This window comes from Ammospiza caudacuta, chromosome 13 (assembly GCF_027887145.1).
Source record: "Ammospiza caudacuta isolate bAmmCau1 chromosome 13, bAmmCau1.pri, whole genome shotgun sequence".
Taxonomy (NCBI): Eukaryota; Metazoa; Chordata; class Aves; order Passeriformes; family Passerellidae; genus Ammospiza; species Ammospiza caudacuta.
This window is the reverse complement of record NC_080605.1, coordinates 22,235,201-22,258,678: the sequence shown is the minus strand read 5'-3', so window position 1 is coordinate 22,258,678 and position 23,478 is coordinate 22,235,201. Positions and strand designations below refer to the sequence as shown.

The 23,478-nt window shown below is 47.8% G+C and overlaps 2 protein-coding genes across 3 annotated transcripts; one reads left to right on the top strand and one right to left on the bottom strand.

Moving 5' to 3' along the window:
• Positions 1-3,358: 3,358 nt before the first annotated feature.
• TAT (tyrosine aminotransferase) lies at positions 3,359-15,122 on the bottom strand. Of its 2 annotated transcripts, XR_009275293.1 has the most exons (13): positions 15,014-15,122; positions 13,172-13,414; positions 12,888-12,992; positions 12,065-12,132; positions 11,528-11,686; positions 11,223-11,361; positions 10,661-10,713; positions 10,140-10,292; positions 9,113-9,241; positions 8,651-8,734; positions 6,991-7,089; positions 6,306-6,463; positions 3,359-4,619 (listed from the first exon to the last, which is right to left on the bottom strand). XR_009275293.1 is itself a non-coding variant. In XM_058813366.1 (12 exons), exons 2-12 carry the CDS (start codon positions 13,404-13,406, stop codon positions 6,129-6,131), a joined length of 1,368 nt encoding a protein of 455 aa, XP_058669349.1. In that variant the 5' UTR covers positions 13,407-13,414; positions 15,014-15,122; the 3' UTR covers positions 3,359-6,128. The 2 variants fall into 2 exon arrangements, 1 of the variants encoding a protein (XP_058669349.1); XM_058813366.1 differs by lacking the exon at positions 6,306-6,463 and having other exon boundaries at positions 3,359-6,272.
• A 1,218-nt stretch (positions 15,123-16,340) lies between these two features.
• On the top strand, positions 16,341-23,451 carry MARVELD3 (MARVEL domain containing 3). The gene is given in 6 exon segments (XM_058813363.1): positions 16,341-16,371; positions 16,747-16,842; positions 18,024-18,110; positions 21,260-21,632; positions 21,839-22,005; positions 22,008-23,451. Coding segments are annotated over 6 exon segments (1,398 nt in total). The 3' UTR covers positions 22,652-23,451.
• Positions 23,452-23,478: the final 27 nt, after the last annotated feature.

Genomic DNA, 23,478 nt, shown 5'->3' with positions numbered 1-23,478 from the left:
TAACGCAGAGGGTGTAGACTACAGTTTAACTCCACAGTGCTTACACTGGACATGACTCCCTACCTGAGAGCATGTTTTTGACAGCTGATAAGAGAACCAGGCATACCTATGGCAGTGAAACCTGATCAGCTCTAAGGTTTGACTAACCCCATGCTCTGTCTTCTGCCATCATCTAGAGGAGATGCCATGGGGAGAGAACAAGAAAAACATTTCCTCCCTGAAGCCAGGGATCTGGAGTACACTATTCACCTCTCTGAATGCAGATGTTAAAAATAAGCTAGTGAGGAAGATCCTGTTTCTTTCTCTTGGCTGTGACAAGAGTGAAGAGTGATGTCTATCAGTAGACAGAAGCTGTCTAAAATCAGTTCAGATCAAGTTTATCTTTGCATTTTATATCACCTAGATATTTTTCTATTCACTTTTCCAGTCTTCTTTTGAACTTAAGATACTTTTGGCAGCAACAGGATTTCCTGGCAATATGGGTACATTTAGCTGCATGTTGTGGGAACTACTTTCCTCTGCCATGGACGTACAATAAAAACTGTATTTGGTATAATCACAATTTTTAAAATCAAGACACAGGAGTAATTTCTCCCTATTTTTAGGCTTCAACCTACATAATTAACCTATGCTGTTATATGCCCTGAAGAGCACAACTCATACCAGGCTGATATATAAAGCAGCTCATGGTAATCATGCTGCCAAAATCTCTATCACTTTCAGGTGTGTGATGGGATAGTTCATATTTTCTGCATCTCAAAGGTATGATGCTGGGGAGCTGCTGTAAGAGTCAATGCTGTGATTATGCATTGGTGAATGTTTCCCTTTCAAAGCAGAGGAATTTCAGTTGTTTTCTAGCTTACACTTCTGAAGCTGTAGAGGAAAATGAAAATTTATGTCTCTGCAATGTCACTGAGTATGACACAAAGCTGCAATGTCGCTGTTCACACAAGCGTCATGCATGGTCTCCTGTGCTGATCAGTGGATTTGAGTACTGCTATACTGTGTTTTGAAATGCACAGTTCAAAAGTAGTTTGTTTACTGCTCCTTGCAGTAAACAAACTTGACAGTAATCTACAAAAAAAAAAAGTCTCTATGTCAATTGCTCATTACTTTCAATGGGATGAAGGCAACAGAATGGAATTCTGCTTTCAGAAAAGAGTCTTTTTTGGTAGGGATTCTGTATACAGTCACCCTGGTTGTTTAGAAGTCATCATTCATAGAGGATGGAAAGAACGCAGCAGTCAGAGAAGCTTGAGAATGCATAGGAGCAGAGGTGCAATGCCTATATTAAATTCCAGTCAGAGCAAGTTCTTTCTGAGCTGGAGCAGATATTGGCCTATATGCCTTCCAGAACAAGGAAAAATGAGACAAATTATTGATATGGTGTCCTATATGGCAGCAAGGACAGGCTGATGTGCCTGTGGCTTTTTTCTTGTGTTTGAAGTAAGTTTTAAAGTTATATTTTTATTTAGAGTCATTGTGAGATAAATAGACTTGTCTGAATTGGCACACAAGACCCCAAAGTTGTGTCAGGCAAGAGCAAGGATAGTGGCTGATCTCCCTCTCTTGCCCTTGCACAGTTGCAGTATCATTTCTTGCCTTCATTGTAATACAGCACTCTAATATCAAGTGGTGCGGGAACAGGAAAATGAGAAAACACAAGAGAAAGAAGGAGGTCACATAATACTTTACCAACACATTACAGAAATGGGAAAAATAGTAAGAAAAAAAATAGATATATTCAACTTTTGAATTAATTTCACTGGTCAGCTTCTGTCTTCTTTATGTACATAGGCAGTCTAAAACTGGAAATCAGCACAGGAACTGAAGGGGGAGCAGAACAGCTAGTTTAGAGTGGAGAGAAGCAACAGCAGCAAACAGACCTGAAGCATGAATAGCCCATGCAATGCGCTGGAGTGCAGAAGACCCTGTGCCAGCACCAACTATTTCTGTCAGGTATCCAGGAAATAACTCATTCAGACCTATTGACAACACCTCTTTGCTTTGGCAAAGCTTCAGGGAACACTGACCCAAGACAAATAAGGAAAACAAAGACAATATATGACAAAGCAAAGGGCTGGTATTGATCTGGGCTCCCAGCACTGTAAGAGCCCATGCCAGACAGCCAAACCATGAGGAAGATTCCAGTGCTTCTGCCCTTCAGGAGGCTCTCCCCAGTGCTGGGGACTGAGGCTGAAGGCTAGTGTACAACACAAAACCTCAGTCTTGTTCTGACTGGTTTTTAAGCTCAGCTGGCTTGGTAGGTGCCTTCTAGCTACTGGAACCCTGCTGAGGATGTGTCTTGCGTGGCTGTCCTGTCAGCGGTATGACTTTCACCATGCTAAGCCTTCCTTCTCCTGCAGAGCTCCTCTACACTCTCACAATCTGGTTTACAAAATCCCTCCCATTCACCTCGAGCAAGTACTATCTCCCAGCCCACTGCTACCACCTCCTCTCACATCCACGGTCTCCTCCTGGCCACTTCTCATGCTTGTGGAAACCTGTATGTGCCTCTGGTGGGTAATGCCACCAGAGCAGGTCAGCTCCTTTGGCCCCTGACAAAGCAGCATGCCCCAGGAGAACAAGGTTATGTACTAGGCCTCACATACAAAGTTTTTCACAGACACCTCCCCTTGGGGTTCCACTGCCATGCACTGCCCAGGCCTTACACCTGAGCTCCCGGAAAGGCTGGGCTCTGACTCACCAGGGCCTCCACGATCATCCCCCGGAGTGCTTCCTTGGTCCAAATTAGAGAAAACCACATCTTCCCACTGCTGGTGTACAGCATGGCTTCACGATGGTAGAGAGCAGGCTAGTGTAGACAGGCTCTTGCAGCCAAAGGCCATGGCCCCAAAGCAGGAAGACCCTCAGGGACCTCCCCTTTGGTCTGCAGACCAGCTGAATGCAGTCAGGGCTACTGGAAGAGGGAGTTAGTGAGGCCAGTACCAGGAGCCAGGCTACACTGAGATTCCTAAAACACCTGGGGGAACTGATGATCTCATTGCTGGCAGGTGCAATTTATCCCAGCTTGCCTGCAGTGCCAGTTTCCCTGTCAGGGTTGAACCAGGCTCTTTGGAAGATGAGGACTAGTACACTTAAATATGAGAAGTTCCTTCATTTCCCAAAGAGAGCCCTAGACATGAGGCTGCCTCCTTGCCTGGGTCCCCATATCTGAAGTAAATCACCCTAATCCTAAACATGGCCAGCCCACACAGCACAGAAAAGGCCAGACACACAATGCAAGCCTGTGCCAGGGTATAGCACTGCTGCTCCCCAGCTAAGACAGGGAGGATGGCTGTGGATGGGTGTGTGAGCCAGCACGGACAGCATGCAGTAACAACCACAAAAACACAGATGAAATGCACAGTAAATTTATTTCCATTACCTCACCAACCAGGGAATCCTCAAAGCAGGACCCAGGCAGAGGCACACAAACAGGGATGCCAGCACTGTGGAGTCTAGTCCATGCTCAAGGATCACCAAATCTGCTGTTTTCACATGTATATCAGGGATTATTGCAGGCACAGTTTACCATTGAGATTTGATCTTTACCACAGCAAAGCAGGAATGTCAAGCATGTTCAATAGGGTGGTTCTAAGTCTAGCACAGGCCTATGTTATATAAAGACAGATGTACCACTTACCAAACATACAAGACTAAACAACAATTAGTATATGTGGTTTTCTACACTTCACCTGCAAGACATTTGAGTGTATTTACAATCCTCCTTGCCAATCTTCCTTTATTTTCCCAAAATCAGTTATAAGGCCACTGGGGCAGCTCTGCTAAAGCTCTGCAGATCTTGTCTGAGCATCCCTGAAGAGCAGTTTCAGATCTGTCTTGATCTTCCTTGGTCTCAATGCTGCAGGAGTTTCCTTTGGCACAGAGTACCTCCAAACTCCAACTTAGGCTAGTTTGTATGGCTGGCAGGGTGCTCTAACCTATGCCCACACTGTGACGCAAAGCATCTGTGAGTATAATACCTGAAAAATGATACTAGCACATTTGTGGTTTACTGCTAGTTTGCTATTGCCTCAGGGAAAACCTAGGTGTGGTCAAAAGGATATGTTTACAAAAGATGACAATGGAGGATGTGGCTTTGAGAAATCCTGAGATTTATGAGATATATATATGCCTATGTCTCTGGCTCTCTCAGCCTTTTCATTCAAATGTGGCAGGGTCAAAAAGAAACAGGATTGTGTTAATTATTGCAGAATATTTGCATATTAACAGACTTCTCTTTTTTTCTGAAAGGAAAGGGGTTCCTGAAGGGTGATCTCAAAGGATCAGCTTTCTCTAAAACCAGGATCTGTTTATTATGGGGATTAAAGCCACAGAACCTAAGGTATGTGGAGAAGAGTTGAAGGAAGCAGATGGTACATGAAAGCTGTAGTAGGTTCAAGATGGCATAACAATGCAGCAACATCATGCTGTAAAGGTCTCCTGGTCCAACACACCCGTCATACACCACCCTGCTTGTTACTTGTCAATGTCTTTTCTTGAGCAGTTCTGGTTATTCAGCTCTATTTGAAGGTCTAATGGCATGAAATCTCTGAAGCTGTGTACCATTCACTCATATCCCCAGCTTCCCTCTCTTTTTGTTCTGGGATGACTTTCTGTGAAAGGAAAAGATGTAGCATGGACACTCAGTTGACATGTCAAAGACTTTTCCATACACTGCTATCTTTCTCATTTAGCCCTTCCCTCTAACGGAGTACTGGTACCCGGACTTTGTACTGGGCAAGGTAAGGGGAGACAAAGAGACCATTATGGAACCTGGCAGGACTGGCCAGGTGTAATCTAGAGATGGCTCCTGTCATTGGGAAGGCAGGGTTGACCTATGGATCCCAACCCTGTGGGAGGACAAGGGAGCAGAGCTGCAGGTAGCAATGTAAGGAACTCCACAAGTTGCCCCTTCGATAGTTCCAGAAATGGAACATCTCACCTGCACATCTGACCAGAACGCGTGTTACAATAGGCATTATCATCTCCTCCCATTTCCACTGAATAAACAGACAACAGCAGGCCACCAGTTCCTTATTACTTTATGGAGCTTACGTATTCAGCAATCAGTAGCCCTGGTACCACTGGCATGTCAGAAACACCACACATAGTATGAGCCATGGGGTGCCACCCCATGATTCACCAGTACAGCAGGAAAGGCATGCCAAGCCTCGAGTACTTAGGCATGGCTGGCTCCAGTCCTGGGGACAGCTGCCTCCCTGCAGCAGCAAGCACAGCACTCACTGCTCTGCTGGGCTCCACACTGGGGGAGGCTGTGAGGGCCAAGGAGAAGGTGCAGACATGACTGTATTTTGGAGAGTGGACAGGCTGCCACAGCAAGCTGCCAACATCATCACGGCAGGAGGGGCTGGCTCCAGTTGGGGTGAAGCTTTCAGGGCCCATCCTGCTCTCAGGGTTGGTGGGTTTCTTTGGGGGTCTGAATCACTCTCACCGTATCCCCGCTGGCACACAGGATGGCCCTGGGCACGCAGGCACATGCCTGGTGCACTGCAATACCATGAGGTGAGCAAAGGTGACCCACACAGTGACCAAGCCTAACCTAGCGCAACAGTAGGACAGTGCAGGACTGCCATGTCAGAATTTTTATTAATAAAAAAGTTACAATAACTTACTCCCTTTATCACGCAAAGGGCTCAGTATAAAGAGCTCTGGCCTCCTAAGGTAACACAGGGAAGTGCGAGGTGGGTACTTCTCTCTTATCCTCCAGGACAGCAGCCTTCTCCTGTCCCCAAGGGGAAGTGTGGCCAACAGGAGCCACAGGCCAACAGGGCCCTTGCCACAGGCCCAACCCAGGAACAACCTTTTGCCCCTGCTTGCAGCTGGTTCACAGGTAGCACAGAACAACACAGGGCACAGATGCCGAGTCTACAGAGACATGGGGGACTGGAAGCAAGAGGATGTGCAAGCTCTAGTGGAGGAGGAGAGAGAAGTGTCTTCCTCTTTCCATAATGCTGAGGAGTCTGTGGAGCACAAACAGTGAAGCAGCAGGACAGTGGCTGCTTACAGGCGGGGAGAGGTGGGGCTGGCTGGAAGTAGCCTTGCCTGCCCAGCTGCTGCCTCATACAAGGTCTAGCCTGACAGAGGCAGGGGGCCAGCTGTAGCTACTTGTCACACTCCAGGTCCTGGGCCCCCTCAGCACCCTGGTAGTGCATCTCACAGAATTCCTGAATGCGACTGCAGGCCTCCAAGATCATCTCCTCGGGCACGGTGGTCACTACGCGGAAGAAGTTTGGGTACTCAAAGCACTGAAATGAGAAAATATGGAGCTGGCAGATTACCTGGGATAGTGCCAGTTTTAGAGCCCTTCCTTGGCACCATGAGCTGCATCAGCACATGAATACAGTCAGTGTAGAAGAGGAGGGCTTGGTTCTTGCTGCCTTAGACCATTTTTCCTGTTGCAAGCAAATCTCCCATCTCCATCAGTGTAGACATAATGCTGTGAGGGGGACAGGCCAGAGGACTTTGTGTGAACTGTGCAGACCAGACTGTGCAGGGAATGGGCTGAAAGGAATTAGCAAAGGAGAGGGCTGGAGAATATTTAAGGCCCTGTCCATATTCAATGTTGGAAGTGAATGCAAGGCACAGATGTTTTCAGCCTTCCCTGTGTCTGGAGGGGTGAGGGACTGGAAACAGACTGAGGAAAGGAACACAGGTGGGAGCACTCCTCTGACGGAGCACCTTCAGCAAGGAAGTGTGGGGTATATGGATTTGAGGGATACAGCTCTGCCAGGCTGAGAAATACTGGGCAAGTCTGGAGTTGGGAAGATCCTGGCAGCCTGACTGAAGGCTGTTAGTGAGCCAGAGACTGCCACACACAGCACGGGGAGCTGACATTACATTACTATGGACACTTGCATACACAACTCCCAGCCTGTCCTCAGAGCTCAGGGATGCAAACCCCTACAGTTTCTCCCACCCTGCTTTGACCTCGCAGCTCCTTGGGGCTCTCAGGGTTAGGCTCACCGTGGCTGGCAAGCAGAACACAGACTGCTCCGAGATGAGTCGCTCAGTGAACTCCACATCATTTTCAAACTCCGGAAAATGCTCCATCTCTATCTCAACCTGCAGCAGAGGGATGTAACATGGTGATCAAGGGCACCAAAACTATCTACAGTGTCCTTGTTTACATATATGGCCCAGTGACTTCCCAGTCAAGAGCAACTGTCTGCCCTCAATTTTTGCTTATGATTTGGGCTGCCTGAGAGAAACATATAAAAAAACCAAAACCTGGGCTTCTGAAAAAGCCTTCATTAACTACCTCAAGATGGAATTTCAGTTAAATGCTGCTTCAATAAAAAAACACCTGATAGAAAAGACATGGTAACCAATTAGAAGTGAAAAGGAATAAATAAGACATCGAGACAAAGCTTGGTAGAGAACTCAATATGCATTAATAATTCTGTCATGAAAGAAAAAAAAAACTAATGCTTTGGTTTAAAATAAAAAGAAAGAAATATAGCAAGGTCTAGAATATTATGAGCAAAATAAATCCTTGTAGGATGATATAATTGGTAAAATGACACGAAAATGGTAAAATCGTCAATAAATATTTCTTTTTTGTATTTGGAAAGAAGGCAGCTGTCCATCTCTCACATAAAGACACTGCTATTCTGGCCATTTGTTTATAGAATCCCAGAATGGTTTGGATTGGAAAGGACCTTAAAGCTCATTTAGTTCAATGCTTCCACTACGGGCATGGCTGCCACCCACTAGATCAGCTTGTTCAGGGCCTCATCCAGACTGACCTTTACAACCAAAGAAGATTTTTAAAATCTCATGAAAATGTTCTTAAACTGGTAATTTGAGAGATACTTTGCAGACATAAGTTCTGAAAGAGCTAGTAGAAAATAAAAATAAACACGTGATAATAAACACGTTTATTAGAAATAAACGGCCAGCCACTGCAGAAATACAATAAATGGGAAACAATCTTAGAGCTGTGCCTCTACCTAAAAAGCATAAGCAAAATGACCTATGTAGCTCTGAGTAAAATTTGAAACAGGGTCAAGTGATAAGGATTTTTCTATAGAAATGAGTGAGACATATACTGCAGTATTGTCCAGTTCGGAGTCCACATTTTAGGAGTGAATGAAAAACTGGAGACATTATGAAATGGAACAAAATAAAAGGAAAAAAAATTCAAATGTGAAAGTGTCATAAATTTCTCAATTGAGCTTGATTAGATGAAAAAGGAAATTTTAGCACATTATAAACTTTAAAGCAAACAGGCATAGGAAAAGGCAGAAGAAAAGGCAACACCACAGGCAGAAGACAGGCATGCTAGTATGAAGAAGGCTCCATCTTCTACAGGAGGTATGATATTTTGCCTTGTTTTATAATAGGGGCCTCCAATTGCCAGCAGGCTTCATATCCAGGTGAAACAGCCTTGTCTTGAAAAATCATGGAGTTCTGTGCAGAAGCAAGTGGGTTAAGTGCACTGGCCTCTGCTCTCTGAGCAGTTAACAGCATATCCTGGCCTTCTAAGGTGACCAAAGGATGCATTTACGGCACAGGGCAATTTGAAAATGCACAGTAAACGGAGACCTGGTGGCAAGTACCAATCTGAAACATTGACTAGCTCTGGCAAACAGACCTAGTGTGAGTGTTGGCAATCCTCACTTACCATCAGGTACATGGCTCCAGCAGGCCTGACAGGCTGAAGGCCAGGGATAGCTGATAAGGCAGCATAACAAAGGTCAGCATTAGACTGAAAAGCAAGAAGGAAAAATTTCAAAACAGGAGAAAGTCTAGAAAACAGGTCAATGATCGGAAGCCAAATTCTGGACTGGGACTATGAACACGTTTGCCTACTGTAAATAAAGGGACAACAAATGCAAACAGGATGGGAGATCATGGCCTTGAGTGCAGCAGGTGTTACTGAGCGGAGCTCAGAAAGTCAGTGCCAAACTCCATCCCCTGATGGCAGCTACAGCTGCAGAGGTAGGCTGCCTGAACGTTACCACAGTCATTACTTCTGCCCATTACAATGTCTCCTGCTGGAATTTGATCTGTTGAGTCTAAAGAGAAAGGACTCCCTCCAAACAATTTGTGAACAGCTCTTCTTGATCTATAACAGCCTGTTTACCTTGAGGATGCTTAGGGTGTTGTGATAGAACTCAGGTGGTGTTCGGTGCAAGATACGCTCCAGCGCTCCTTGGACAATTGTACAGGGTCCTAGGATCCTCTGACTCAGTCTCAGAAGGCCGTCTCTGATCTGACAAAACATAGTTTTTGCAGCTTAGATTATGCTTCCCTAAAGGAAAGGAACAGCTCCAAGGCTCACTTCCTGTATTTCTACAGCTGTTCACACCCTTCTCTTCAGTGAGCATACAAAGTACTAAAGAACATTTGTTTGACTATATGCCAGGTTTAGCAGACTATTTACAGTGTCATTCTCTGTTCCTCCATTGCAGATTGAAATGCCAACAGAGACAACTTTTGGAGCTTCCCAATCTGACTCAAACCAGGCTGGAATATAGATAATACAAGTAAAGCCAGAGCTGTTCCAAATACAACTTTGCATTTCCCTTTGCTTTGTGCCCACATTCCACACTTTCAAAGCCAGGTAAGGACAATCAATATTAGCTTTTCTGCTCACTCATTTGGTCCTCTCTTCTCCCTCTTCCTCTGCAGAGAGCCTTCTAGGTGGAAAGGTCACTGCAGTAGATGGTTGTCCTTGTAACACTGCTGAAAAATAGCCAGATAAAGTACTGGCAGCACTGCAAGGTGCTTTATTCTTACTTTTAAGAGAAACCATGTAAGAGCACATAGACACCACACATGGACTCCACGTGCCTGATAAGCCATGCAATACTTTCAGTGCACACTGGAGCTCTCTGAGAAGTTAGAAGCACAGAAAAAGGACAAGGCATACATTAATGAGCAGGAGAGACACGGAGTGAGTTACAGTGTAGATGTGGGTAGAAGACCATGTCTGGGAGCAGATGGAGTAAGGAAGGGACATGAAAGAAGGGCAGAAAAGCAGGTAAGCACGACTGGGTGACACCTACATGAGACCAAAAGTACCTGCCTGTATCAGTTAAAGACCTGGTGATCCACATACTGAAGACTCTGCAAGTCTGTTGCCATGACAGCAACACATTGGTTCTCACCTCATTACCAAAGATGTCTCTCCTGTCATGAATTAGGATCCAGCCCATCCGCCAGCCAGGGACTAGCCATCGCTTTGCCAAGCCACCGCAGGACAAGACTGGCACATTGGTGCTGAGAGTTGCAATGGGTTCATACTTGCAGTCAGCGAATACCTATGGCCAGAGACTGTGTTAGGGCTGTCCCTGCCTCCTACTGTGAGCATGGGTGTGAGCAAGAGGCTTAGCAAGAAGGGATGCAGGGAAGTGATGGGAAACCGATGGTGAAAACTTCCAGCTTCAAAGTATGAACATGGTAAGCGCACAGGCATAAAAGAAAGCTGTTTGGGAAGTGGAAGGGAGCTGGACAGGAGAGGCTCCCCTAGGACTGTGCCCCAAAGGACTGGGAGCTCCAGGCACGGACTCAAGCCCAGGTAAGTGGAGCTGTCACTCACGTCTAGAGACCTGGCTGCCAAGGCCAAGGATTAGTACATCAAAAGGGACAGGCAGCATTGCGAGTGGAAAGGACTGCAGGGGATGCTCACCATGTCTCCGTAGATCTCATCAGCCAGGATGGGCACACACTGTCTTGATGCCACTGTGGAAGAGAGGGCATTCAGCCTGGCCACCTGCATCCTCCATGGGAACAGACTTGCCCTTTGCTGCAAAGCCTGGCAGAGCTCTGAGGGAAGCTCTGTCTCAGGTCACAGGGTCCCTATCTTCCTCCTACAGACTGTTCATTTGGAGAGCCTGACCACTGGAGATCCCTGCCCTGACTGAGCCTAGTTATGCTCCAGTTGGTGGGGATTGGCAGCACAGCCCTCCCTGTCAGGACAAGGAAGCACAGGGCTCCTGTGAACACTCCCAGTGCAGAGCCAGAGGGGGAAAAATGAGCAGTCCAAGTCACACAGAGCTCTTGAGGAAGACACATGGTCTGCATGTGATAAGACAGCACCTCCACACTGAGCAAGCCCTCATTCCTGAGGTAGAGTCAGTCGGAAGCAAAGCCTTTGGCCATGGTGTTGCAGTGATTGAGACACGAGCAATGGGGGCAGACACTAGACTGCAATCATGCCCCAGGCCCCAGAAACACACAGGCAGGCTCACCTGCCAGGATCTCCTGGAGGTGGCTCTTGCTGAACACAGAGCCACAGGGGTTTGATGGGTTGTTCACAATGAGGCAAGCTGTTTTCTCATCCACCAAAGACTCCAAGTGCTCCAAATCAATTTCCCAGGCCTTCTCTGGCTAGTGAAGTGAAGAGAAAGGGAAGTAAAAGCTGAGGAACTGACTTGACACACAAGGTCAGGTGTGCCAGGGCACCCAGGTTATTCTGCCACTTCCCAGGCAGAGCCAGGGTATTTCTGAGAGGAGAAATGTCAGGGTTGCCCCTTCCAGGCCTGCCACTACTTACCAAGAGATTATAGAGTTTGACCTCTATCCCCAAAGACAATGCCAGAGTCTTGTAGAGGGAGAAGCCAGGCCGTGGCACCAGAATGTTCTGGCCTGGGTTGGCCAGCACTGCCAAGGCAAGCTCTATGGCCTGGCTGCAGCCACTTGTTAAGATGACATCCTGCAAAGAGCACAGAGAGGTCAGTGGGAAGCACTGTGAAGTACTCTGAAGTACTCTGGACACACAGGACTGACATAACATCCAGGCTCAGCTCTGCCAGGGAGAGCTTCTCAGCCAAAAAAGACAGTGCCAGGGCCTGACTGAAAGCAGGGAAACTTCAGCTGGTGAAAAGAAAAACCTCCTCCTGGGGAGGATGGAGGTGAAGGGCTCCAGGAAGGGATGAGAGCAGCAGGAGGCCACCTTGGGACAAGGTGATTTGACTAGCCTTTAGTCGCATAACTGGGCAGGCAGGGAGAGCTGGGGTAGGGCCCCCATGGTCTGCAGGCAGCAGCACCCTGTCTGCACTGCAGTGGGAGTGCCTTGGCTGGGCACCAGTACCTGGGCCTTCAGCGGTGCCTCCGGGCAGTTGTAGTACGCAGCCACAGCTTCCCGGCAGGAATGGTAGCCTGAGGAAAGATGAGTCAGACATGGAAAGGAGGTTTTTACAGATTCCTTCCTTCTTGTTACCAGTACAAGGCTCGCAGCTGCTGCCCAGCTGGGGAAAGCCCATTTGGTGGCAGAGACTGTCCTACCTCAGGCCAAGCACCATGCAGCCCCAAGGCTGGGCCAAGGGGTGGATGGCCAAGAGCAAGGACAAACCTTGGGCAGGGAGGCAAACTCAGACCCCAGTATGTCCCAGGGACAGAACTGACAGGAGCAGAGTGGAAGATAGCCAGAGAGTTTTCTGAGCCAGAGGAAGCTGAGGCATGGCTTTCATTTTTTAGTGATGCCACTCTATGCCAGATCTATGCTCTGTGCATGCTTTTGGCACTAACTTCATGTGTGCCAAAAGATGGCGTCAGTGAAGTCAGGGAGCCCAAGAGAACTCCTGGTTAAGGCAGATCAGAAAGGAGCTTGGCTATGACCCATGGCAGGGACACACAGTACCCAAGCTCTTCTAGGTTCTTGATATCCTGTCTGCCCCAATGGCTGGGGCAGCAAACAACTTCTGCAGGATCTCTGGGCCTCAAACAGCCCACACAGGAGAGAGCACACAGGTGTATCTGGGGAATACACTTACCTGTGTGTTCATGTGACTGTTGGTGAGAACAACTGTAGGGTGCTAATGGAAAGATGTTTGTGGGCTCCATATACCTGCTGTGGGGTAGAACCTGGCGTATGACTTCATCCAACTCTCACAGGATGAGCTTTGTCAACTTACCAACAGATGGAGCATAACCATTGTACTGTCCTGAGTCCAAAACCTCCTTCACAGCCCGTGTGACCTCATCATTTGTGGGAAGGTTTCCAAAGACTGTCGGGTCTCCTTTTCAAAGATCAAAAAAACAGTAAAGTTCTCGCTGATCTGTGACAGGCACAGAGCTGTGTGGTTGTCTGACCTATCCCTTGGTGTTCACACAAACTTTGTGCTTCAGAGCCCTGTCATCTGTCAGCCACACAGTTGATCCAAATACCTGGAGGCTTCAGCCACAGGACTATGCTCACCTAAGGATAAGGAGATCATGGCTTTCTTTGGGTTGGGTTCCACCTTCATGCTGTCTACAATGGCTCGGATGGGATTGAAAGTCTTCTTTGACATTTCAGAAGCCCTGACAGCCCATCTTGGCTTCCGACCTTTCACCTTCCCTGGTGATATGGTGTTCCCAGTGTTCTTGAGATGAACATCTAGCACAGGGGCATGATCTCCATGGCCATTCACTTGGATCAGGTACGAGTCCATTCTGAGAGCTGTCAGTGCAAAGTGAATTTCCTGGGCTTAGTTAACACATGTCAAACAAGGAATCTTGTCTAGGGATGCATTTTGGGATGCAGCCCATAAGTAAAACGTCCAAAAGCTGTAGACACTACTTACTGCCTATGGACAAAGCAGCAGCAGCAGCAAGTAGGGCCCTATTTGGTGCCAGGTTGTAGTGAAACCCCATGCATAAGTGAGAGAGCAATACAGTGGGAAAGATTAGGGCATTTCTGTGCGTTAGCTGCACCCCTGCATGGTAGACCTCCTGCACTGAGGAGGAAAAAGCCACGCTAAAGCCAGAAGCCAAGAATTAGCAGCATGTTGTAGTCACTGCTTGACTGCAGATTCAATAGTCCACTGACAGAAGGACCAGGCCACCCACTTTCTACCCCCAGCTATCAACTTGTACACCTCAACCTGCAAACACAAGGGCTGGCCCAATATGTGTGTTCATATGTAGTATGATCCTCCAGTCTACAGACAGAAATGCAGCACTACAAATCAAATATCAGATGCCAAGAAGGTAGTTCTTCTTCAGTGTTATCAGGATGTACTGGGCAGTGGCAGGATAAAGGTTAGACACTTCTGTCGGCAGAGAACAGCCCAGCCCAGAGAGCCTAGAGCAAAAGGCAATGCTTAGGAAATGGAGCAAGACTGGTATGGCCAAGAGGGAAATCCAGAAGGCACCACTGCCCCAAAGAGTCTGTAGTTCAACCTGAGTAAAAAGCAATGCACAGCAGAGGAACAGCTGCCTCCAAGGCCCAGAAATGGACACAAAAGTGACTTACACATCCCAGCATGTTATACCCAGAACACAAGCTAGATCAGGCAGAAAAAGCCTAACTTACAAACTGATGATGACTCAGGGATTTCCACCTGCAGCTTAGGGATAGGGCACTGAAGAGGCAGATCTCCTGAGCCACAGAGTCTGTTCTTGCTAATACTGGCACACTACCTTGTAATCCTGCCACAAACTGCTTATTCTGTCCTATTTCTCTGCTCCACTGAAAAGCAAGTCAGTAAACAGTGGCCCTTTCCTAATGGTAGTTGCATAGCCCCACACTCGCAGATACAGCACAGCTCCCCTTCCTTGATGCAGAGACTGAGCCAGGAGGGCTGTAGTGTTACTTGGTTCACACAGGATTTTCTATCTGAACAATTTTCTCACTGTTTCAGTGAAGTTTGCATCTAGAGATGCCCCATGCTGCTGCAGTTACTCTACCAGCAATGCATTAGGCCATTTGTAGCAACCCAGGCTGATCTAACAGGGTCACAAAGCAAGACTTCAGCTTTTCTGCTGAAACCTTCTGCATTTCCTTTCCATCAGAAGAAAGTCAGCTGAAGAAATATACAGCAGGGCTGCACAAAAAACTGAGTTTAGAAATGAGCCACGTATCTCAATTCAACTGCTGGGCTGTGTCCGAAATACACAGTCTATCCTAGCAGAGCCCTTACACCACCCTGCAACATCGCTCTTCTAAAAAGAGGAGCTGTAGACACAGGCACAATAGATATTTTCAGTGTAGGCAGCCAGGGAAGAACTCCCCACTACCCACCTGAAAGAAGCAAGGCACCAGAACACAGCACCTTACCTTCTACAGCACAGACAGGGAGACACCAACAAGTCTGGGGGTCCAGTCCCTAGTTTTCATCCAGGACAAATCCCCTTGAGAGGAAAGTCCTGTGAATTTTTGCCCATGAAATAATCCCCAAAACTGGGCGTTGAGACTGAATCACTTAGCCATTGGCCCACAGAGAGGGCTGCTCTCCCCACCCAAAAATGACCTCTCCTCCCCTTTGCAATTGTAGTCACTTCAAACACCTGGAACATGGCTCTGCATTAACTCTTTCTGGGGGCAGCCTAAGGACACAGCTTGGTTTCCTGGCATGCCTAGGCTGCCATCCTTTGTCACCACTTTCCTCAGTCTGCAAACACTGCTGGGGGCAAATCTAGAGAGTCCAGGTATTCCAGCACTAGTACCTTGTAATTCACCGAGACTGGATTGATGGACCGTAAAGCTTGAGGAGGCCATCAGTCTGTCCTGACCTAAGAGTTTCTGGGATCCCAGTGCACCAGCTGACAAACACCAGCTTGTGGCTGCATTACAATGGATTACAATTGGGAGGCATCTTCCTCAATAAACTAAAGAACTAAAGGGAAGAAAGCACTCCCCTAACCAGTGCTTTGGAGGCACCAGGACCTGAAGGATTAAAGTAAGCTCAAGTTGTCATTGGTTTGGAGGTTTTTTCCTTTTTGTTTTTTTTTTTCTTTTTTTTTTTTTTGGGGGGGGGGGGGTGTTTTGGTTTGTGTGGTTTTTTGGGGTTTTTTTTGTGGTTTTTTTTTTTTTTTTTTTTGGGTTTTTTTGGTTGCTTCAAGACCCAAGTAAACTCATAATTCTGGCAGCCAGCAGAAATTATGCAATTCTTCCCTCTTTGATGGCATTGCAAACCACAGATGATACCATTCCCAGAAGGCCACTTTTGCTTAGCAATGCGAACCTATGACTTCCTGCCTCAATTCCTCCATGGCTAGGATAAATGAGAGACATCTTGCACTCTTCCTGCCTTTTAAGGGCTGCTCCAAGTCTTCCCTTATTGCCATGGCAGCAAGTGGCCAGAGACTGAAGAGTTGCTCAGAGACAAGAGGGACTTGCCAGCCTTCGAGCAAACAGACTGCTGATGCCTTCAGTGCAGAGGCCAGTGGTCACTGTGAATTTTACCCGTTTATACCTGCATCCGAGTTGGAGGACACAGGACCTTGCATTCAACCCATGCTCACTACACAACCATCAGTAAGGCTGCGGCTCCCCAAGTGACATGAGTAGTCCCTTCCCTCAGTGCTGTAGCTGGGCTGGCCCTGCTGGGGAGCCATGTCCTGCTGTTGACCACAGTATTGCAATGGGCACTTCTGAGGCCACAATGGGGGCCAAGGATTCAGGGCTGGAGACAGGTTGGAAGGCAGTGGAGCACGCTCAGCAGGTCTAGCCAGGACCCTTAGCCCCAGACTGGAGGGCAGACTTCTCATTGCAACAAGCCCCAAGGCCTTTGGATAAGGAATAGTACCTTTCAAAACCCTTTCACAGAGCAACATCTGGTATTGAAGCTGTTTGGACTGTCTTCTGCTGAAGGCTGCGCAATTTCTTTCTTCTTTTGACTGAAACCTGACATGAGTAACCTTTGGAAGTTCATGCAGGTCCTCTCCAAGCACCTATGGGTTATTTTCTCACTTCCCTCAGCTAGCCCCATCTCTTGCCATGCTGCAGCCCTGGCAGGGTTAAACACGGCATTGGGAGGCCTCAAGGACGATGCTGTATGTTCTGCCTAGCAACAATCCCCAAAGTGACGCAACTGGAGCCCTACCCGTCATACTGCACACAGCAGTGGGGTTCAGGGAAGGCCACAGTGGAAGTCTGTTGCCAAGGTGGGGAAAAATGTGGCTCTGGAGACATAGGAGGCTCAGTTACATAATGTTGAGAACCTGGTGAGAAGCAGGGTGGGGACAGAAGTGTACAACTGCATCTGTGGGTTTCTCCTGCTATTACAATGCCCTTCTCCTCTCACTGAATGTCTCCAGTCCTCCTCCAGACACTTTCACATGGGGTATGCAACCCCTATCCTCCCACCCCTTGTTGTGCAGTGTTTCACTGGACAAAAGCATAAACACACAACTCAGCAATTAGTGTTCTAGAAATATGGCCAAGCCATCCTTCTGTGGTGCGCTGAAAGAGGCAGCCATACCCTGCAGGATGCATTTCTGCCAGCAAGGCTGTCATCTCTCTTCACTGTCAGGCCCCTATGCTCCCCAGCAACATCCCACCCCACTCACTTGCCTCCACCCTCTGTAGTTTGCTTCTCTGTCCCAGCAGGTCAACATCACAGGTATCTTGTGCATACCTCTTCAGCTCCCTCTTTCTTGTGTAGCTTGAGCAATTGATTTTTATCTCTTCCCACTGGAAGGAGAAACTAGTGACAACTTCAGCATTTTTTTATGGTACTGTCTTTCTCTGGTACCAAGGCTCCCAGAGTCCCATTTCTGTGAGCAGAGGTGAAGCCAGTAAAACCAAGCAATTTGGCTTCCAGACTGAGCTGCAGACACAAAGTGGGACTGACAAACAGCTGCTTGAGGAGAGCACAGGCTCAAGCATTGCTGCACTGACAAACCTGTCTCTGTCAGACTGCAGGTAGGTCATACACAAGGACAGTTTTGCTAATTCAGGGTGCACTGGGAGGTGCAGGGACAGACACCCAACTAGTACTCTGCATAAAAATCCACCAGGGTCGGTACCAAATCACTTCACTTGTTCCCCCTCCCCCCAAAAAATTTTTTTTGCTTTAATTTCCAGCAATTTATGTCTACTCCTTTCAGCAGACTGCAGGCTCTGACCACTGTGGTGCTGGGAGTGTACAGAGTCCAGCAGGTACAGGAGCCTTTGCTTGCTCAGCCTGGGCACTGGGTCCATAGCCAGCACATTGACAGACACTGAGTACACTCCAGGTTTGTGGGGAGTTGGAAGCACCAGTGAGCTACAGGCCCAACAGCCACGATGAAAGACTTGCTATTCCTGTTACAGATGCTGAGAAGAATGTTCCACAAAGTGTGAGTGTTGCTGGTTCCTGAGTACAGGCACAGTGAAAGAAAACATCTTGTCCAGACTTGTGTCTGTTTACATCCAGGTAAATATTATCCAGGTAAGTGAATATTCTGTGTTTGATTTACAACTTCAGAGACTTGAGCTGTTGCATGATATGTCATAGCAGCTGTCCTCCAATGGCCTTGCAGCCACTGGGACAGTGACCAGCTAACGGGGGTGGTGCGGAAAGAGGCACAGTGGCTTTGTGGGGTGAGATGACACTGTGCGCTTACAGTGGGTGGCGTGGGCAGCACTGGCACTTCCTTCTCACAAGAACACAGACAGGCTAGCCTTCTCATGACTGAATTATGTGATGGAAACCTACCATCTTCTGACTAATCCACTCCTGCAATAACTGTTCATCTCCTTATAAAATGGTGGAGTTGGAGTGTGTGTGAGAAACATTGAGGGTGCCTAAAATAAATCCCTTTTGCTTCAAGCTAAGCTCTCTGTTTTCTGACCACGCCAACAGCAAACAGAGTGAACAAAGTATTTCCCTGCTCTTGACAAGAGATTTTTACAAGTTTGCAAGTTGTCTAGACACCTCTCTATTAACAAGCTTGCAATCTGTTAACAGATGCTTGTTTTTTGAAATGAGATGTCTGTGATCAATCTTTTTCTCACAGGTTGTATTTCTAGATATTTCTTTTGCTTTCTTCTGAATCCCCTCCAGCTGATCCACTCGCCTCTGGAAACACAGTGTGCAAGACTGGGGCCAAGCCAGTCTGAAGTGGGGGCAGAAGAATTTCTTCACACGTCCTACATGTGACATTCCTGTTCATACACCCTAGAAATGTTAGTTTTTTCGCAACAGGATGACATTGTGGACTTGAGTTCAGTTTGTCATTCACAGTAACCTCCAGTTCTTTTCTACAGTACTGCTCTATCGTCACCATGCTGCACTCATTGTCCCTGTGATTATTTATTTATGTGGGACAGTCAATAAATCTGGTTGTGGTGTTCAGCAGTGATTGTGCTGCAGCTCCCAGCTGCCTTAAACTGGAGACATATGAGGCAGTTCATTACTTGCTCCTACCACTTTACCCTCCAAGTTCCCAGGGAGGGCACTGAACCAGGTCAGAGCTCTTGGTCCATGGCAAGCCAAACCACATCATTCCTCCCCTTAGCACAGCAATGATACCAGAAGTAGCCAGAAACAAAGAAGCCAAAAATAATAATAATAAAAAATTACAAAGAGAAGCCTAAACAGTGGACAAGATTAATACTGGTATCCTCAACTTCCTATTGCTCTGTTCTGCTGACTGGTATTTGTTGCAGTGAAAACAGGAACCCAGAAGATGATGCTGAGTTCAGCTACAGTACTTTAATCAGGAGTGAAGTGACACAAAGTATTTTTAAGATTTCTCATTATAGCAACAGAAATTTAAAAATATTGACTCACTTCTGTGGTATCTTGAAGCTCATACTTCACTTTTTAGCAGCAAACACTCTAGTAAAACACTGAACACATCTCCAACAGAGCAATACTTCCTGCCTCTGTCTTTGAACAAGTAAATCACAGACAAATCCAAAGAAAGTTTTATCTCAGTTTATTGGATGACCAGCAGCAACACTCTGCATAAGAAACACTTATTTCATCCCTTCTTGTGACTCATGATTATTCAGCTTAGTTCTTCATGTCCCTTTCAGTCAAAAGCTCTACTAAGAAAAATGGCACTGTGCATGACCCTGAAAGTTCACAAAGGGTTGCTAAAATTTTTAAACCCATCCAGCAAGGAGGCCTGCTTTCTGGCACGTCAACATGAGTGATGCAACATATGCTGATGAAAGGTTGTGTGCAATAGCCTCCCAGCTGAGCACCTGCACTATCTCCAGACTGCTCGTCCTAAGCTCCCTATGGATTCTCCATTTTCTAACTTTGCACACAATTTCTGTCCCCTCTGTATGACCTGGGCTTTGAAGCAATGGTTCTTTTGTTTTCCTTCTCTCTTACTTCAACCTAAGTAAATTCTAAGATGCATTTTCAGATCTCCAGAACTTTGTGAAATCAGGTGAAGTGTTGAGGAGAGTGTTTTCCCACAGTGCTGAGGTGCAGTTTTTTGGCTTTTCACCATATAAGTCTATAGAGTTACTGCTGTTGCTCCTGTAGAGACAGAAGGGTGAAACAGTCTGTTGTCACCAGCCTTGCAGATGGAGGAAATGTATTTCTGCATTTTAGAGACAAATTTGGAATGTGTGCCTCTCATGGCACATATTCAGGTACTGTGTCTGAGACTTGACAGTGTAACTCCTTTCCCAAAAATGTGTTTTCCTAAATGTAATGAAAGTATTTCTTTGCAATTCTTTTGCTGTAAAAGCAAAGAGCTTTTACAGACAGTGTTTAGTCAAACTCTTGAATAAAATCATTTGCCTGAATGTGGAGTTTTCTGTATTTTCAAATTGTCCTGCTGTCCTTACTTTTCTCCCTTTCCTGAATCAGCTCTGCCCTTACCCGTCCTGAGAAATGCTGACACTTGTATGGGTGAGATCCTGACTTGCCTTTGCTCCAGCCATCACCAATAACCACAGGAATAATTCATCACCTCCTCTGTTGGAAGGTGATGGTTGCTGTGCTAAGGGGTCTCCTCCCTCCAGGATGGGGGGACAGACGGAGGGCAGCAGGACATTATCGTCAGTAAAAAGGTCCCATCATATAGTCTGAAGTGGCCTCCAGCAAAAAGACACAAAAGGGTCTACTTCATTCTGTATGGCTAAATATAAAATAACATATCTAAAGAAAATTACCTGATCATGGTCTGCCAAGGGCTGAACTGGAACCTCACAGCTGCACTGCAGGACAGCTCCCACGGTGTTAGTGACTGTATGTGGAGACACAGGCTCTGTGCTGGCGCAGCTGGAGAAGCAACAAAATGCTGTGCATTGCCAGGACAAGACAGACAGTTGCTCTGCTGATGTAAACTGCCAGCGCACTTGTGTCTTGAGTGCTGCATAGAGGTGCAATCACTGCTTCGCAGGATGGGTTTAGGGGAGCTAGGGCAGGCCCAGAGAAGCTGGGAGTGGGTTTGCATAAGAAATAGAGAGGCACGGATGAAGTTTACAGAGGCACGAGGTGGCAGAAAAACTGAATTAAGAACACTCACCAAAACTCACAGCACAGGAAAAGGCAGAACTTGTACAATTGTGAAAATTTACTTAGATAAATTTAGTCAGTTTCCAGTGGATTCTAACAAGCATGTTCTGTGGTAGGTGAGAAACCTCGAGACGTTATCGCCACAAGGGGCTGCGGGGACCGTGTCCGTGGAAGCGAAGGGGAGCGGGAACACATCCCAGCAGCTGGTGAACCCTGCGCAGGTGCCGGAAAACCGCGCACCTGCGCCGAGGAGCTGAGCACCTTCAGGCGGGGCAGGGCCTAGCCCGGTCGGAGCTTTCACCACTTTAGAGAAGTGGCAGCGGGGCGGAGGCGAGCGGACGAGACGGAGTTCACCGCACCGGCGGTTCCCCGGGGCGGCCCGGCCCGGCCTCCCGGCCCCAGCGCCGGCGGAGCGGGGCCGCGCCGGGCCATGGCGGAGCGGAGCTGCCCCCGTGCCGCGCGGGGGGAACGTGCCGGGGCGGGCAGGCGGTGAGGGCAGCGGGCGGTGAGGGCAGCGGGCGGTGAGGGCAGCGGGCGCCGAGGGCAGCGGGCGGTGAGGGCAGCGGGCGCCGAGGGCAGCGGGCGCCGAGGGCAGCGCGAGGGCTCCGGGTCGCCGCCGGGGCTGAGCGGACCGGGCTGGCGGCGGCGAGGGGCCTGGACGGGTCACTGCCATCCCTGCCATCATCTCTCCTTAGCGCCGTAGCCGCACCAGAGGCAGAGGGGCCGCGAGGAAGCCGCACCGTGCCGGGGTCGCTGGAGCGCCGCCACTGCCTGTACCTGCACACGGGCCGGGGTGAGCGCGGCCGGCGGGAACCGCTCCCTCTGTCCTGCGGAGCGCAGCGGCTGGCCCGGCTCCCTCCCGGGCGCTCCTCTGCGGCCGCAGACTCACCTCGGCCTCCCCTCCAGCCTGCTGCCAGATGGTGGAGGTTCTGCTCGCGGTCCTGATCCTGGTCTGCAGCTCCGTGTCCTGTGGCTCGGCGGGAGGATACACCGGCCTCCCCGCCCTGGGGGGCATCTACTACTACCAATACGGCGGGGCCTACAGCGGCTTCGGCGGAGCGGAGGGGGAGCGAGCCCAGCAGCTTGACCAACGTTTCTACCTACTGAAGCTGCCCATTGCAAGGGCAGCGATGGTCGTGGGAGGGTGTCTCCTGGTCTTCCCTTGTGTTCTAATTTTGGTTAGTGTTCTGCAGGTCCCGTGGCACTTCCCGGCATGGCTGCTGATTGAATGCACCTTGTACATAGTGATTGCAGTTAGCACTGTGCCTGCTCTGTACTATTTCCTCCATTCTCTGCTGAGCGTTTATAATTCATCAGTGTGCAAAGAGAGAGAGCAGCTTTATCAGAGCAAAGGCTATCAGGGCTTCTGGTGCAGCCTGCATGGGGCAGAGATTGCTGCTGGCCTACTGGGCTGCATGGCTGCCATGGCATACCTGCTCAGTGCAGGCCTAGCTGTCAGAGATTACAGGACAGTTCATGAACAGAAACAGAAGCCACTGCAATTATAAGAACTTTCAAATGATTCTTCCACTCCAGTAATAGTCTTGATTTTTGCCAGTCTTACTGAGATGAAGCAGTATGCTTTCCTTTCTTCTGGACAGCACAGCCTTAATGCTACAGAACACTCACCAAGCTAGCACAGCTCTAAATATGGTAGAGTCAGGTTACCCGTAACTTGAATTTGCATTATTGAGTTATTAGTGGCTCAAAGCTGATGCAATGGATTGTCTCGGCCTCATAGGCAGCCCTTCCATCCCACTCTCAGGTGCCCTCTTCTCCAGTGAGGCCTTGCCACAAGTACTGCCACTACATGCTTTTGTCAATGAACAGCTTTTTGTAGCTGAAACTGTCTACAAAAGGCATGTGACTGCTGAGAAAAGAGCTCTTAAAAACAAGTGACTGAGGCCCATGGTTGTGACAATTAAATATTGCTTCCTTGTAGGTCTCTTGGAATTATTAAAATTATTAAAAAATTCACAGACCACTGTGAACATGACATTTACAAAGCCATGAAAATATCCTGAAAAAACCTCTCAAACTCAGTCAAAGTTGTGATAAAATGCCTTTTCAAACTCCTGGAGACGGTGCATTTATGTATGAAATGGTCTTTTTATATGACTTGTATACAAGAGTTTTGCTTAAAAAGATGTCCTGGATTGGGATAATCAGACAAAAGCTTTATGAGATCAAATGGGTGATTGAATATAGAAGTATATTATTTTCAAAATACATTTTCAGTGTACAAGTTGGAGAAATGAGACGCTGCTCCTAATTTTTTTTTTTTTAGAAAAACTTATAGGAAATTTAACTGGGAAAAGTAGCACTAGAATCACCA

What these genes read in the sequence shown, in the direction of transcription:
- TAT (XM_058813366.1), bottom strand. Translation starts at nt 13,406, where the DNA reads ATGGACTCGTACCTGATCCAAGTGAATGGCCATGGAGATCATGCCCCT. An exon ending in CATGATCTCCTTATCCTTAG is followed by an intron (nt 12,993 to 13,171) that starts GTGAGCATAGTC and finishes ATCTTTGAAAAG; the next exon opens with GAGACCCGACAGTCTTTGGA. An exon ending in TGGTTATGCTCCATCTGTTG is followed by an intron (nt 12,133 to 12,887) that starts GTAAGTTGACAA and finishes ATCTTTCCTCAG; the next exon opens with GCTACCATTCCTGCCGGGAA.